General features: G+C 54.7%; 1 protein-coding gene across 4 annotated transcripts in view; it reads right to left on the bottom strand.

Annotated features, from left to right (window-relative positions):
- Positions 1-1,051: 1,051 nt before the first annotated feature.
- The window catches only part of AHRR (aryl hydrocarbon receptor repressor), an 87,173-nt gene continuing 72,677 nt past the window's right edge, over positions 1,052-15,547 (bottom strand). For 2 of the 4 annotated variants that reach the window (XM_086362335.1, XM_086362336.1), the window contains exons 7-11: positions 15,036-15,172; positions 9,958-10,157; positions 5,305-5,366; positions 4,965-5,106; positions 1,052-4,634 (exon numbers count right to left, since the gene is read on the bottom strand). In XM_086362335.1, the coding sequence (XP_086218461.1) occupies positions 3,665-4,634; positions 4,965-5,106; positions 5,305-5,366; positions 9,958-10,157; positions 15,036-15,172 (1,511 nt within the window). In that variant the 3' untranslated portion in view covers positions 1,052-3,664. Of the gene's footprint in view, positions 4,635-4,964; positions 5,107-5,304; positions 5,367-5,902; positions 6,026-9,957; positions 10,158-15,035; positions 15,173-15,547 lie in introns of all 4 variants that reach the window. The other 2 variants (XM_086362338.1, XM_086362337.1) reach the window with 2 other exon arrangements.

The following is a 15,547-nucleotide window of genomic DNA, read 5'->3' as shown; positions in this document are numbered from 1 at the left end:
CTCAGAGAGACCCAGCGACCTGGAAGCTGGCCGTCAGCAGACCCTGCCGCCACCCAGGTCTCAGACTCCCGGCCTCCGAAACCGTGAGAAAGAAATGCTTGTTGTCTATAAGCCACCCAGCCTCTGGCGTCTTCATTCCACAGCCTGGAATGGGCTGTGCGTATCTGTGGCAGGGTCCCTTGGGTGCCGAGGAGGATGCCTGGGCAGTGCCTGGTGAGGGGAGTGCCATCAGCACCTTGGGGGGCGTCCTCAGTCCCACGGAAGCACACAGAGGGCGCGGGGCAGCTGCTGGGCAAGCGGAAGTCTGGAGACAACCCACACATCCGCTGGTGGCAGGCTGGGTGGTGGGAGAGTCATGCGGTGGGGTGACGCCAGCCTCCAGGTCTCCCCGTGATGAGACTGAAGAACACAGGGAGAGGAGGTGGGTGTGGGGACGGCAGGCTGGACTGCTGGCCCCCAGGGCCAGGGAGCAGTTGGCTGGGACCCAGCAGGCGGGGGCAGGCTGGCCTAGTCTCCCCAGGAGGGACACGGAGTCGTGGAGAAGGGAGGGATATGGCCTGTTGGGCGCAGGAAGGGGCTGGGCTGGGCTGGACTGGCACCGGGGCAGCTCCGAGTGCCATACGGGGCGCTGAGTGCTCATTCGGTTTGGAGGTGCTCTGCAACCAAACGAAAGAAATGAAAACATGACTCCCTTGACCCTGGGGGGGGTGGTTTCTGCCTGGACCCAGATGACCTCCTGGCCCTTCCCACACACTGGTCCCCGGGTCCTGGGCAGAGACACATGTGACATTGGGCCAGGCGTCTGCTCCTCACAGCGCAGTCTGAGTCTGGGGTGTCCCCCAGGCCTCGGTGCTGGGCAGGAGGTCTGGCAGGAAAGGGAGACGGGCTGACAGCACAGCTGTGGGGGCTCCTCCTGGGACCCCAAGTCCACTCTCGCTCTTATCATGGCCCTGAGCCTGGCGGCAAAGGACAGTCTTAGAATGTAAATTTGCCTACACACACTGTAAAGGAAATAAGGTATTTCATTTGGAAAATTAAGAAGATGTTTCCATTTACAGTAAACACATACAACATATGATTTTATTTTACATCAATATCATAAATTTAATACAAACCACAGTATTGGAAATTGAAAGGTCTTTCTAAAGGCACTGAGGAAATAGTACGAAAGGCTGCATTATAGTGCATCTGTGTTTAAAAATTCAACAAGTCTGTCCAGATATTAAACACTTTTTTCATCCAATAGAAACTACAAAAATATAAACTATAAGTTGTGTTTATCGCCTCCCTTCCATCCCATTCCTACATCATCTTTGATTTTAATATTTTTCAGCTATATAGGCAAAAGCTACCAGCAACAGAAAATATAGGCCTGAAATTGGTGCTGTCACTGACATTTTAAAGCAGGGACGGCCACATCTGCAGAAATGGCCACATCTGACATTCCACGTTCCATCATCACCTTCTGCACAGTTTATCAGGGGGGCAAGGCTGTAAAACAGCAAAGTGCTGATGGAGGCAGGCTCTGTTGCCACTGTTCCAGCGCGTCAGGGCCTGGGCCTCCAGCGTGACAGCATCTCTGGAGCACGAGACTGGAGCCCCGATGTCCAGGCGCTGGATTCTGCACCAACAAAGCGTGAGTCGCCACGCGCCACGCACCTGCTGGGACCAAATCGGCGCACGTAGTCCAGGGGAGTGGGTGCATCTGAACACTCGGGCACCATGGCCCTGGGGGCAGACTGCTGGGCCTCCTCAAGCCGCAGCTGTCCTTCGCTGGGTTCCGGCTACAGTGTGCAAACACGCAATGACGCCTCTCCACTCCATCTTTCTGGTCCAAGGTTGCACACATGCAGACTGCCGGCTACCACACCGAGACAGGAATGGGTGCCCCTGTGCAGAGGGTGCATTTGAGGACCCTCCCTTCACAGAGGGAGCTCCAGAGAGGCTGACAGTCACTTCTGAGAGATGGCACAGTGCTTCCATGAGGAGCTGGGCACTTGGCGTGAATAGAAAGGAAGGAGGAAGTTTCTGAAATTCCACGCCGTATCTTAGGGATGAAATGTACACAGTGGGCTGGGCTCAGTATGAGAACCAAGAAGAGAGGGGTGCTGAGCCGGCTGAGGGTGGGAAGCAGGTGGTCCTGACAGGCAGCTGTGCTGCCATCAAAACAGGGGAGGGGGAGACTCTGGCAAAGGCGGGGGCAGCATGGCACCAGCGTCACTTTCTGTAAGGGCCCTGCAAGGGGTGGGCACAGAAGAGAAGGCTGCTGGGGATCCTATGAAGCCATGAATTGACAACGCCCAACCCGGAGTCTGACGGGTAACTTCTGTCACTCTGGGAAGAAACCTTCCACCCCCACCATGCCCCTGGCGAAGCCCTTCCAAGAAGCAGACCGCTGAGGGGTAAGAGCACCCCCAGGTGTGCCTAAGAGTCCAGCAGACCCAGTCCTGCTGGCCCTGTCCTGAGTTCGACAACGTGAATGAAGCAAATAGCTTCACCACCAACTCAGGAGCTAAACGCTGACACCCCAAAGCCACAGATGACAGAGAGAAAGACCCCTTGCTGAATGCGGTGGGACTGCAAGTCCCCGCTGGGCTCCCGCACGTCCTGAGACTCTTGGGGCAGGGGGTGACTGAGGACAGATGCTCGTGCTATAAAGAGGAAGGGTCTCCAACCAGCTTCCTCCTGCCCCGTGGTGGCTCTGTCCCTTGGTGTCACATCCTGCACAGACTGCACCCGTGGTGTGGGGTCGCCCCGAAGGTGTGGTGAACTTTGCCCTCCGCCAGAGCTATCCGTGATGACTGCGGGTGGCCTTTGCCTTCTGATTTCTTCTTTTGCACCTAAATTCCCTACATTCAGAATGTGTTCCCTTCACAATTTTTTTTCTTTTTTTCTGGCCACACCCTGTGGCATGTGGAATCTTAGTTCCCTGACCAGGGATCGAACCCACACCCCCTGCAGGCATTTAACTGCAGGACCACAGGGGAAGTCCCCACAATTTTTTCCTTTTTATAAAATGCTGCCTGTCTGTCTGGTCTCGATTAATTCCTTCTGGGATGATGATCAGAGTCATCTGAAGACCTGCAGTCAGCAAGGCAGCCTGACACCTGAACCAGCTCCTTCCTTCCCCTCATGCTGTGCTTCTGGACTCGACCCTGTGCACCAGGTGACATGATGCAGCGGGGGGCAGATAAGCACAGACCTCCATCGGAGGCCGCTGAAACCCCAGAGACTGCAGCAAGAACCGCACAAGATCTGGCCAATCCCAGCTCCGGGCCTGCCTTGGCCTAGGCCAGCGTTTTGAGCACACGCTGCATGTTGGAGTGGAGGGTGGCCCGGCGCCATCAGCCTCTTCTGGCTGAACTTCTAGATTCCTCCCAGGCGTGAGCATGTGGCCACCTGCCATTCAGTGAGCCTTACTCCCAATGAGCTGTCTTGGCAGCGGGCCACCAGGGTGCGGCTGTTCCCCGAGGTCTGCTCCCTGCGAGGCGCTGGGGAGATGACCTAGGGTGGGGATGGGGAGCTGTGCTCCTCAGAGGAGAACCCTCCGCCCTTGAGCAGCTGACGACCACCCTGCACTTAGGACCTTCGGTGAACTTGCCATTGCATGTGCTTCCCTCGGGGAAGGCTCGGGCAAGAGCACTGTCCGTGCGGCCCGGCAGCTCTAGGGCAGGAAGGCGCACTGCGTGTCCCTGGGGGGCATCCCCGCGGCCGGGGCGCTCTTGGAGAACAGCCCAGGCGGCCCGCCCTGGCCGTGAGCTGCCCACAGGGGCGAGTCTAGGGGCTCGAGCTTGACTGCGGGAGCTGGCCCGGGAGCCCGGCAGTTGCAGCCCAGGTTGAAGGGCTGGTGGCCCCGCATGCAGAGGCGGGGTGGGGGCTCCAGGCAGGCACAGGACGTGGGGTGCAGCGGGGCCAGCCCCCTGCCGGGTCTGGGGGGGGCGCCCAGCAGGCCAGGCCCTGGGGGTGGGGTGTACAGGGGGAGCCTGGCGCCCGGCTCCGTCTTAAGGTGCATCCTGGTGGGGAAGGTGACCAGCTGTCTCTTGGCCGGATTGCCGGCCCCCAGCCACACCTGGGCTGGGGACATGCGGTAGCCGTCCGCCGCGTCCTCGGACCCTGAGTCACTCTCCATCTTGATGGGCACATCGAGTGACAACGCGGGGTGACTCGGGGCTCCCGGGGGCATCAGAAGGCCTCGCAGCTTGTCTTCAGCGGGGTAGCCGCCCACCGGGAGATGCTGGACTGCTGGCCGAGGGACCCTGCTGTCCAGGCCCCCCTGGGGGAAGGGGCCGGGTGTGGGGGGCGGCGCTGGGCCCTGGTGCCCGTCCCGCAGGGCTCTGCTGGTCCGGCTGGCGCAGGCCCCAGGGGGCGGCCTGGGTGGGTGAGAGCTGGGTGAGCTCCGGAGGGAGTGGACGGTGCCTTGCGCACCCAGGTAGGGCAGGCAGGCGCCGTGGGCCGGGGCGGTGGGGAACGGGTCAGCCTTGCCGGGCTCCAGCTTCAGCTTGGCACTGCCATCATCCTGACCGTGCCTCCCGGCCGCCCAGTCCAGGTGCTTCACAGGGCCCAGGGACTCCAGGCGGCAGCTGTAAGGGGGCACGTCCCGCGGGAGCCCCCCGAGCTCCTCTCCTTCCTCTGCCCTGAGGGAGGGGACTCCCGTCAGACGGGACAGGCCGAGGGGGCGACCCTGCATTGGGCGGTGCCACCTGCAGCTCCGGACCACGGGCCAGCCCCTTCCTTCCCCGAAGGGCCCTCCCACAGTCCCCCAGCACCCCGGGATGCGGTGGAGGGGCCTGGGATGGGAGTGATGAGGACAGAGGCTGGGGCGTCAGTGTCCCCGGCCAGTCCCCACGCGGTGAGGACGACCTCCAGGGCGAGGAGCGGCTGTGGGTGCCCTCTGTGTCCGCCTGTCCCACCCAGGGAAGCTCAGCTGCTGAGGGCGAGGGCTGCTGACGCCCTGACTCACTTACCCTGAGGTGCCATCGGGGTCAAGGACAAGGTCAGGGCCGCCCCGGAGGCACAGGCAGGGGCCCCGGGCTGTGACCCGGCCCCAGCGGCAGGCGTCCTCTGGTGTCCTGAACAAGGAAAGGCCGTTTTCTCCATTGCTTCTCCCTGTTAGGATTTGGGAAAGTGAGGCTGAGCAGAGCCTGGAGTGGGTGGACACTCACCTTCCACAAGGTGACAGACACCTGAGAGCCCGGCTCTGCACACCCGCCCCGTGCTCCGGACAGTAGTGAGCCCACGCCCGCCTCCAGGGATTCGCTCATTTCACCCATTTGAAAAGGTGGTCGAGAGAATTGTGAGGAGTACCTGCTGAGTAATTGGTGTTTCCAAGCAATTCTGATTCGCAGAGACTTGAGGCAGCTTTTGCTCTGCAAAGGACAGAAGAGAGCAAAGCAACAAGCAGATTAAATGTGTATCAAGGGCAGAAATTACACACGACGGTTTTGCTGCCACCCAAGAGCATAAGATACAGTAACTCCCTGTGTGAAAGTCTGTAGAGATTGGAAAGCCTTCTCTCAGTTACAGATTTGCTGGAAATTCCGATTCACATCATCTTTCAGGCCAGTGAAGCACTAGCGAATTCGCTTCAGAAAGCAGACACTCGTGGCTGCCGGAATGGGCTTTGGCGTGTTTGCTTTCTTCTGGATTTCAGAATGAAGACACAGATCCCTGTGACCTGCGGTAGCTGTTTGCTGTAGTTTACAAAGTCACTGTGAGCACTGAGCTAGTGACACTAAACACTGACCGCCCAGGGCAGTGCGCGCGCACACACACACACACACACCTGCATCTCATAGAACTTACAGTCATAGATCCTAGGGCAACTTGCAACTTGTCGTGCAGATCATATTTTGTTTATATTTCCAAAGAAAAAGACGAGGCTCTGAAGTGTTAAGCGACTTGCCTGAAGCTGCCCCCACAGCAGGTGCAGGAGTGGGATTCAAACCCTGGCCAGCTGGCTGCACAGCCAGAGCTTCCTGCCCTGCAGTGGCCCTGACTCTCCATCTTGTGGGTGTCTCTGCAGGAGCTGAGACGGAGACAGAGGAGGAGATGGAGACACGGGAGAGACAGAGATGGAGACAGAGACAGAGGAGAGACAGAGGAGGAAGACAGACACAGAGATGGACCCAGAGACACAGCAGAGACAGGACAGAGGTGGAGAGCATGCGGCTCGCACACAGGACCCGTGAACATTCAGGAGCGAGGCTCTGTCACAAAGGCCCCTTCAGGAAGACTTGTAAAGGACCTGAACTGGGTCCAGCGAGCACGATGCTCCATCCAGAGCCAGCCTCCTGGGCCTCAGACTCCCTGGGTTCGCTCCTCACGGCCTCTGAGCTCAGAGGGGAGTGGACGGGAGGAGGTGCTCCAGCAAGGAGTTCAGCTCAGGGCAGGATTCGGTTCCAGAAAACCCCGAAGGCAACAGAGGCTTCTTTCCCAAAATGTTGGAGGGCTCTTCCTCTCTTCCAGTTTTTTTCTTTATTTTTAAAATTTTTACAACGTTGGCTTCTGCCACACAACAATGTGAATCGGCCATAATTATACACATATCCCCTCTGCTCCCCCCAGCTGAACCTAGAGCTTGTTATACAGTGAAGTGAGTCAGACCGAGGAAAACAAGTATCACGTATTATCGTATATATGGGAATCCAGTAAGACGGTACCGATGAACCTATCTGCAGGGCAGGCATGGAGACGCAGGTGCGGAGAATGGACTTGTGGACCCAGTGAAGGAGGGGGGCCCGACGGGGAGGACTGCGTCCACACACATGCACCGTCCCGTGTAAAACCGAGAGCAGACACGAAGTTGCTGTTAACACAGGGCGTCCAGCCTGGCACTCTGTGATAACCTCCCTGAGTTTTAATGATATTTACAACATGTGTCTAGTATTCGCTCCACAGTCCCCCTCTGTACAGTATCCTAGCCTCACCGTGAAGACCCTCGCCAGCCCTCCGAGGGACATCCAGGCGTCCACGCCACCCGGGGCAGTGGCAGGTGGTCCGGGAGTCCACACCCGCCGTGGAGGCTGGCCCACCTGCGCTTCCCCGCATGGCCGCCAGGGGACAGCACGCCTCCTGGAGAAGCGATCAGTCCAGTTCAGTTCAGTTGCTCAGTTTTGTCCAACTCTTGGCAACCCCATGGACTGCAGCACCCCAGGCCTCCGTGTCCATCACCAACTCCCGGAGCTTGCTCAAACTTATGTCCATCGAGTTGGTGATGCCATCCAACTATCTCATTCTCTGTCGTCCCCTTCTCCTCCTGCCTTCAATCTTTCCCAGCATCAGGGTCTTTTCAAATGAGTCAGTTCTTCACATCAGGTGGCCAAAGTATTGGAGTTTCAGCTTCAGCATCTTTAGGATGGACTGGTCGGAACTCCTTGCAGTCCAAGGGACTCTCAAGAGTCTTCTCCAATGCCACAGTTCAAAAGCATATATTCTTCAACTCTCAGCTTTCTTTATGGTCCAACTCTCACATCCATACATGACCACTGGAAAAACCATAGCTTTCACTAACAGACCTTTGTCGGCAAAGTAATGTCTCTGCTTTTTAACATGCTGTCTAGGTTGGCCATAGCTTTTCTTCCAAAAAGCAAGCATCTTTTAATTTCATGGCTATAGTCGCCATCTGCAGTGATTTTGGAGTCCAAAAAAATAAACTTTCTCACTGTTTTGCTTCCCTGATAGCTCAGTCGGTAAAGAATCTGCCTGCAATGCAGGAGACCCTGGTTCAATTCCAGGGTTGGGCAGATCCACTGGAGAAGGGCACCCACTCCAGTATTCTTGGGCTTCCCTGGTGGCTCAGCTGGTAAAGAATCCACTTGCAATATGGGAGACCTGGGTTCGATCCCTGGGTTGGGAAGATCCCCTGGAGAAGGGAAAGGCTACCCACTCCACTATTCTGGCCTGGAGAATTCCATGGACTATATAGTCCATGCGGTCACAGAGTTGAACACAACTGAGTGACTTTTACTTTCACTGTTTCCATTGTTTCCCCATCTATTTGCCATGAAGTGATGGGACTGGATGCCATGATCTTAGTTTTCTGAATCTTGAGTTTTAAGCCAGCTTTTTCAATCTTCTCTTTCACTTTCATCAAGAGGCTCCTTACTTCTTCACTTTCTGCCATAAGGGTGCATATCTGAGGTTACTGATATTTCTCCCGGCAATCTTGATTCCAGCTTGTGCTTCATCCAGCCTGGCATTTCGCATGATGTACTCTGCATAGATAACAAACTACAGCCTTGACGTACTCCTTCCCGATTTGGAACCAGTCTGTTATTCCATATCTGGTTCTAACTGTTGCTTCTTGACCTGCATACAGATTTCACAAAAGGCAGGTCAGGTGGTCTGGTATTCCCAAGTCTTGAAGAATTTTACAGTTTGTTGTGATCCACACAGTCAAAGGCTTTGACATAGTCAATAAACCAGAAGTAAATGTTTTTCTGGAACTCTCTTGCTTTTTCGATGATCAACAGAGATTGGCATTTTGAGCTCTGGTTCCTCTGCCTTTTTAAATCCAGCTTGAACATCTGGAAGTTCTTGGTTCACATACTACTGAAGCGTGGTTTGGAAGATTTTGAGCATTACTTTGCTATGGAGAAGCAATGGAGGGAGGATTTTCCCTCCGTCTGATCACAGGGCTGGGAATTTGAGAGTTCAGCGTATGGGCTCAGTCACCATCGCCAGCCCAGAGAGTGTGAACACGCAGAGGACTCTGAGAGGCAGGGGCAGGCGGAGAGTGCGCGGGTCTGGGGTGTGGGCAGGGCCGTCCCGCCCCACGAGACACGCCCAGGTGTGCTGGGGGTGTAGCCTCTGTGCCTTGTTGCACCTCATGTTTCAGTTGCTTCATCAGTTATTTTTACAGCTTTTTCCCATGAGTATCCTGTTTTTCCTTCCTCCTATTTTACATTTTCTACCTTTAAAAAAAAGCATATATATTTACTTTTTAAATGCTCCAGAACACTGCTGCCGTAGGGTGTGGGTCCATGGGACCTGGAGGCTGTGATGAGGTGCCTGTGCCTGAAGGCAGGGCTCCCCCAGATCCCTATGAACCCCAAGCAGGAATGGGAGGTTTCCCGGGCCTGTGAACTGGTGCTGAGGTCCAAGGGAAACCTGAGTGCTAAGGAGCGACAGAGAAGCGGGCTGGGGACTTGGTCTCCTAGGAGTCTGTCCCTGGACAGGGCACGGCGGGGGGCACTGAGGAGGAAGACAGGCAGACCTCAGACGTGGCCCTCCCCAGGGCCTCCTCACCCAGCAGCAGACACAGTGTCCAGGCACACAGAAGCTCGACCTGCCCCAGAACCTGACCCCACGCAGATCCAGCCGTCCCAGAGAGTGTAGCTGGGAATCTCCTAGAAAACCTAACTCTCTGAAAGTGAAAGTGTTAGTCGCTCAGTCATGTTCAGCTCTGCAACTCCATGGACTGTAGCCCGCCAGGCTCCTCTGTCCATGGGATTCTCCAGGCAGGAATACTGGAGGGGGTGGCCATTCCCTCCTCCAGGGGATCTTCCCAGCCCAGGGATTGAATGCAGGTCTCCTGCATTGCAGACAGATTCTTCACCCTGAGCCGGAGGGACAGGACACCTGTGGAGTCCCTGTCCCCAGCATGTGCCCCTGTGAGCCTGGAGTCGATGGAGGGGACAAACGGAGGCTGCAGCCTCGCCCCCAGCCCCGTGGGGTCCGGGGCCCCGGCACTGCCTCCGAGGCTCTGAGTGGAGGGTTGGGGGATGACAAGAGGCAGGGAGAAGTGTTCGCTGCTGCGGTTGACAAATACTAGTGACAGGCTTTCTTTTTTCTAATAGCTGCTTCTCCCATGATGTAGCAGCTTTAAAAACAGCCAACTTTTTTATCTTACTCCTTGCTGGAAATGAAGTGAGAACAGGCAGAAAAGGCACGTGTGCAGACAGCGCGTGTGGCCCAGCAGTAACGAGGACAGGCTTGGCTGCCGGGGCCTCTACTCACTTGGCGTCGGTGGAGGCCGGGACGTCCGCCCTGTGCTTCGCCCTCAGGTACACGGTCTTCACCCTCACCTCCACGCCCGGCGGCAGGGCCAGGGGGGCCGCCACGCAGAACAGGGCCAGCCGCGGGAGCAGGGCTGCGCCCGAGGGCGCCCGCCTGTTCTGACCGAAGAGGAACTTCAGTCGTCCTTGAAACTGCATCGTCTGGTGTTTCAAAGACAGAAACGAAGGCAGAGTCACAAGATATATTAGCTAGGCTAACTGGTCAACGGCCAAAGGCCTCAGAACTCACATTCCCAAGGACGGAACCAACACGTCTTCCATGCCGGCCCCTGGGGACAGGTGCGCCCCACTGCTTTCGAATCATCGGGGTTTCCCTGTAGCTTTCTCTAAACTTCCAGTTGTGCGCATTCGTGGGCATGTGAGTCCTCATTCAGGCGCGTGAACATCCCTAGACTCGGCCGAGTCACCAGGCAGCACCCTGGGAGGACGTGCTGGGGCCAACCACCTCTGAGGACTGGCCCCATGACCCTCCATTCCCCAAACGCCATCCACTCATGGCAATAAAACTCAGGGACAACTGGATTTTCCTGATCTAGAGCATATGAGTTCAGTTAGTCAGCTCAGTCGCCCAGTCCTCTCCGACTCTGTGATTCCATGGACTGCAGCACACCAGGCTTCCCTGTCCATTATCTCCCGGAGTTTGCTCAAACTCCTGTCCACTGAGTCAGTGATGCCATCAAACCATCTCATCCTCTGTTGTCCCCTTCTCCTCCTGCTTTCAATCTTTCCCAACATCAAGGTCTTCTCCAGTGAGTCAGCTCTTTGCATCTGGTGGCCAAAGTACTGGACGCTCAGCTTCAGCATCAGTCCTTCCAATGAATATTCAGGCTTGATTACTTTTAGGATTGACTGGTTGGATCTTCTTGCAGTGCAAGGGACTCTCAAGAGTCTTCTCCAACACCACAGTTCAAAAGCACCAATTCTTTGGCACTCAGCTTTCATTATAGTTCAACTCTCACATCCACACATGACTACTGGAAAAACCATAGCTTTGACTAGATGGACTTTTGTTGGCAAAGTAATGTTTCTGCTTTTTAATATGCTGTCTAGGTTGGTCATAGCTTTTATTCCATGGAGCAAGTGTCTTTTAATTTCATGGCTGCAATCACCATCTGCAGTGATTTTGGAGCCCAAGAAAATAAAGTCTGTCACTGTTTCCACTGTTTCCCCATCTATTTGCCATGAAGTGATAAGACCAGATGCCATGATCTCCATTTTTTGAATGTTGACTTTTAAGTCGGTTTTTTCACTCTCCTCTTTCACTTTCATCAAGAGGCTCTTAAGTTTCTCTTTTCCTTCTGCCATAAGGTTGGTGTCATCTGCATATCTGAGGTTTCTGATATTTCTCCCAGCAATCTTGATTCCAGCTTGTGGTTCATCCAGCCCAGCATTTTGCATGATGTACTCTGCATATAAGTTAAATAAGCAGGGTGACAATATACATCCTTGTCATACCCCTTTCTCAATTTGGAACCAGTCTATTGTTCCATGTCCAGTTCTAACTGTTGCTTCTTGACCCGCATATAGATTTCTCAGGAGGCAGGTGAGGTGGTCTGGTATTCCCATCTCTTGAAGAATTTTCCACCGTTTGTTGTTATCCACACAGTCAAAGGTTTTGGCATAGTCAATAAAGCAGAAATAGATGTTTTTCTGGAACTCTCTTGCTTTTTTGATGATCCAGCAGATGTTGGCAATTTGATCTCTGGTTCCTCTGCCTTTTCTAAAACCAGCTTGAACATCTGGAAATTCACGGTTCACATATTGCTGAAGCCTGGCTTGGAGAATTTTGAGCATTACTTTACTAGCGTGTGAGATGAGTGCAATTGTGCTGTAGTTTGAGCATTCTTTGGTATTGCCTTTCTTTGGGATTGGAATGAAAACTGACCTTTTCCAGTCCTGTGGCCACTGCTGAGTTTTCCAAATTTATTGGCATATTGAGCGCAGCACTTTCACAGCATCATCTTTCAGGATTTGAAATAGCTCAACTGGAATTCCATCACCTCCACTAGCTTTGTTTGTAGTGATGCTTCTTAAGGCCCACTTGACTTCACATTCCAGGATGTCTGGCTCTAGGTGAGTGATCACAGTCATAGTGATCGTGATTATCTTGGTCGTGAAGATATTCTTTGTACAGTTCTGTGTATTCTTGCCACCTCTTCTTAATATCTTCTGCTTCTGTTAGGTCCATACCATTTCTGTCCTTTATGCCCATTTTTGCATGAAATGTTCCCTTGGTATCTCTAATTTTCCTGAAGAGATCTCTAGTCTTTCCCATTCTGTTGTTTTCCTCTATTTCTTTACATTGATCACTGAGGAAGGCTTTCTTACCTCTCCTTGCTATTCTTTGCAACTCTGCATTCAGATGGGTATATCTTTCATTTTCTCCTTTGCGTTTTGCTTCTCTTTTTTCTCAGCTATTTGTAAGGCCTCCTCAGACAATCATTTTGCCTTTTTGCATTTTTTTTGGGGGGGGATGGTCTTGATCACTGCCTCCTGTACAGTGTCATGAACGTCCATCCATACTTCTTCAGGCACTCTGTCTATCAGATCTAATCCCTGTAATCTATTTGTGACTTCCACTGTATAACTATAAGGGATTTGATTTAGGTCATACCTGAATGGTCTAGTGGTTTCCATACTTTCTTCAATTTAAGTCTGAATTTGGCAAGGACTTCATGATCTAAGCCACAGTCAGCTCCTGGTCTTGTTTCTGCTGACTGTATAGAGCTTCTCCATCTTTGGCTGCAAAGAATATAATCAATCTGACTTCGGTGTTGACCATCTGGTGATGTCCATGTATAGAGTCTTCTCTTGTGTTGTTGGAAGAGGGTGTTTGCTATGGCCAGTGCGTTCTCTTGGCAAAACTCTGTTAGCCCTTGCCCTGCTTCATTTTATACTCCAAGAACAAACTTGCCTGTTCCTCCAGGTATTTCTCGACTTCTTATTTTTGCACTCCAGCCCCCGTGATGAAAAGGGCATCTCTTTCGGTGTTAGTTCTAGGAGGCCTTGCAGGTCATCGCAGAACCGTTCAACGGTAGCTTTTTCGGCATTAGTGGTCAGGGCGTAGACTTGGATGCCTTGTGAGCATTTGGTGAGAACTAAAAAGCCAGACAGTAACTCTGGAGTGTGTGATAAAGAAAATAAAAGCTCTCTCTATGATGGAAAGTTGATCTGTAACTGAGTAAGTTCGCATGGCTTCAGGGCACCCTGCCCTGTGTGGACGAGTAACGCTGCACGCTCTTCTTGCCCCTCACTTGTCAGTCAGTCTCTCCCTCCATCCCTCCATCTGTCCCTCCCTCCATCCACCCACCTATCTTTCCATCTCTCCATCTGTGCATGAATTTATGGGGTGAACAAATGCCTGAAATTCTCTATGTGTGCTGGCCATGAGCTTGGTGTGGAGCAGTTTCTGGCCATGCTGGGACACCTTACATCCAGCTCTGGGGGAAAAGCTCTGATCTGTGGCACTGGACAGTTTCTTTGGTGTGAAAATTCCCGCCATGGCTGACTTAGAGCTAAAAACCCAACATCAACTGCATGTCCTGAGGTTTTGACAAGGGCTCTCGGGGGCAGCCCTGGCCGCTGGGTGTGAGCAGGCTGAACGCAGGCAGGGGGGCTGGGGTGAGCCTGGGATCTGAGCTGCCCACCCCACCCCGTACTTGGAGCCTCAGTCCCTACTCCAGAGCCCTTCCCTGCATGTGCCGTGGCCAGCCTTGTGGGAAAATATGGCAAGACACTCTAAACTGAGTTCTTTGCTTGTTTCCTCTACTCTGTGCTTCAGACATGGCCTCACTTCAACCTAGGTTTCAACCTCTGCCTCAGTGTTAGGTAAAATCTATCTACATCATGTGGAACAAAAATCATCTTCAGATCAGATCAGATCAGTTGCTCAGTCGTGTCCGACTCTTTGCGACCCCATGAATCATAGCACACCAGGCCTCCCTGTCTATCACCAACTCCTGGAGTTCACTCAGACTCACGTCCATCGAGTCAGTGATGCCATCCAGCCATGTCATCCTCTGTCGTCCCCTTCTCCTCCTGCCCCCAATCCCTCCCAGCATCAGAGTCTTTTCCAATGAGTCAACCAAGTATGATCAAAACAAAAGGCCTTCTGGACAACCAACCAACCGCCTGAATAAAGGATGAGCAGGGGTGGGGGGGTGTCACCCCTGAAGATGCCCCACTTCATTCTCATTAACCTGCCGTGACTCAGCCCTGCCCCATCGAGGCCAGATCCCCCCTCCCTGCAAGGCACCCACACCCCACCCCTTGCTTCGCCAACTGTTCCCATGGACCTTGGAGCCCTGTGCCAGGCCCAGGCCTGGACTCACGCAGCACTGGCCCTGCAGCCACTCTCTCACCAGGAAGCCTGAGGTGCCATCCTGCACCCTCTCACTCACCAGGAGGCCCCCAGGTGCCATCCCCACCCTCTCACTCACCAGGAAGCCCGAGGTGCCATCCTGCACCCTCTCACTCACCAGGAGGCCCCCAGGTGCCATCCCCACCCTCTCACTCACCAGGAAGCCCAAGGTGACATCCTGCACTCTCTCATTCACCAGGAGCCCCCAGGTGCCATCCCCACTCACTCACTCACCAGGAAGCCCGAGGTGCCATCCTGTACCCTCTCACTCACCAGGAAGCCCGAGGTGCCATCCCCACCCTCTCACTTGCCAGGAGCCCTAAAGTGCCATCCCCACCCTCTCACTCACCAGGAAGCCCAAGGTGCCATCCTGCACTCTCTCATTCACCAGGAGCCCCCAGGTGCCATCCCCACCCTCTCACTCACCAGGATCCCCGAGGTGCCATCCTGCACCCTCTCACTCACCAGGAAGCCCGAGGTGCCGTCCCCACCCTCTCACTCACCAGGAATCCCGAGGTGCCATCCTGCACCCTCTCACTCACCAGGAGGCCCCCAGGTGCCATCCCCACCCTCTCACTCACCAGGAGCCCCGAGGTGCCATCCTGCACCCTCTCACTCACCAGGAGGCCCCCAGGTGCCATCCCCACCCTCTCACTCACCAGGAAGCCCGAGGTGCTGTCCAGCAGGCAGCGCACACGGCAGATGAAGCAGCGTGTCAGGAAGGCCGAGTACTCGGTGGGCGGGTCTGCGCCCCCCTCCTGGGCCCGGAGCAGCCTCCCCAGGACGGCATCCTCTCCTGGGCACAGACGGCGGGTACCAGGGAGAAAGCAGAAACACACCCTGGTCAGCAAATTCGTGGTGCCAACAGCAGCTCTTGGCACGTAACGCACAGGCCTCCCTCCCGGAGCACTGCCCCCACTGGCCCCTCGTGAGTGTCTGTTAGCTTGGGCTTTTGCTCTGAGCTTGTGAAGCTGGCCGGCGCCTGACACTGCATCTCCTCTGCCTGTAGAAGGCAACACACGCTGCCGTGTGAAGGCGTGCCGGAAACTCCTGGAGTTCCTGACCGCCGTGGGGAACGTATGGTAGACCCAGGACCCCATTTCCCTGCACTGCACCCCAGGGGCGGCCACTCACCCTGCCCCCCGAGCTCCCATCTGCTCTGCCATCCCAG

Source organism: Bos grunniens, chromosome 20, assembly GCF_055505025.1.
Source record: "Bos grunniens cultivar Pamir isolate PY7600 chromosome 20, Bosgru_T2T1.0, whole genome shotgun sequence".
NCBI classification, from domain to species: domain Eukaryota; kingdom Metazoa; phylum Chordata; class Mammalia; order Artiodactyla; family Bovidae; genus Bos; species Bos grunniens.
The sequence above is the reverse complement of the archived record's forward strand: the minus strand, read 5'-3'. Positions and strand labels throughout refer to the sequence as shown.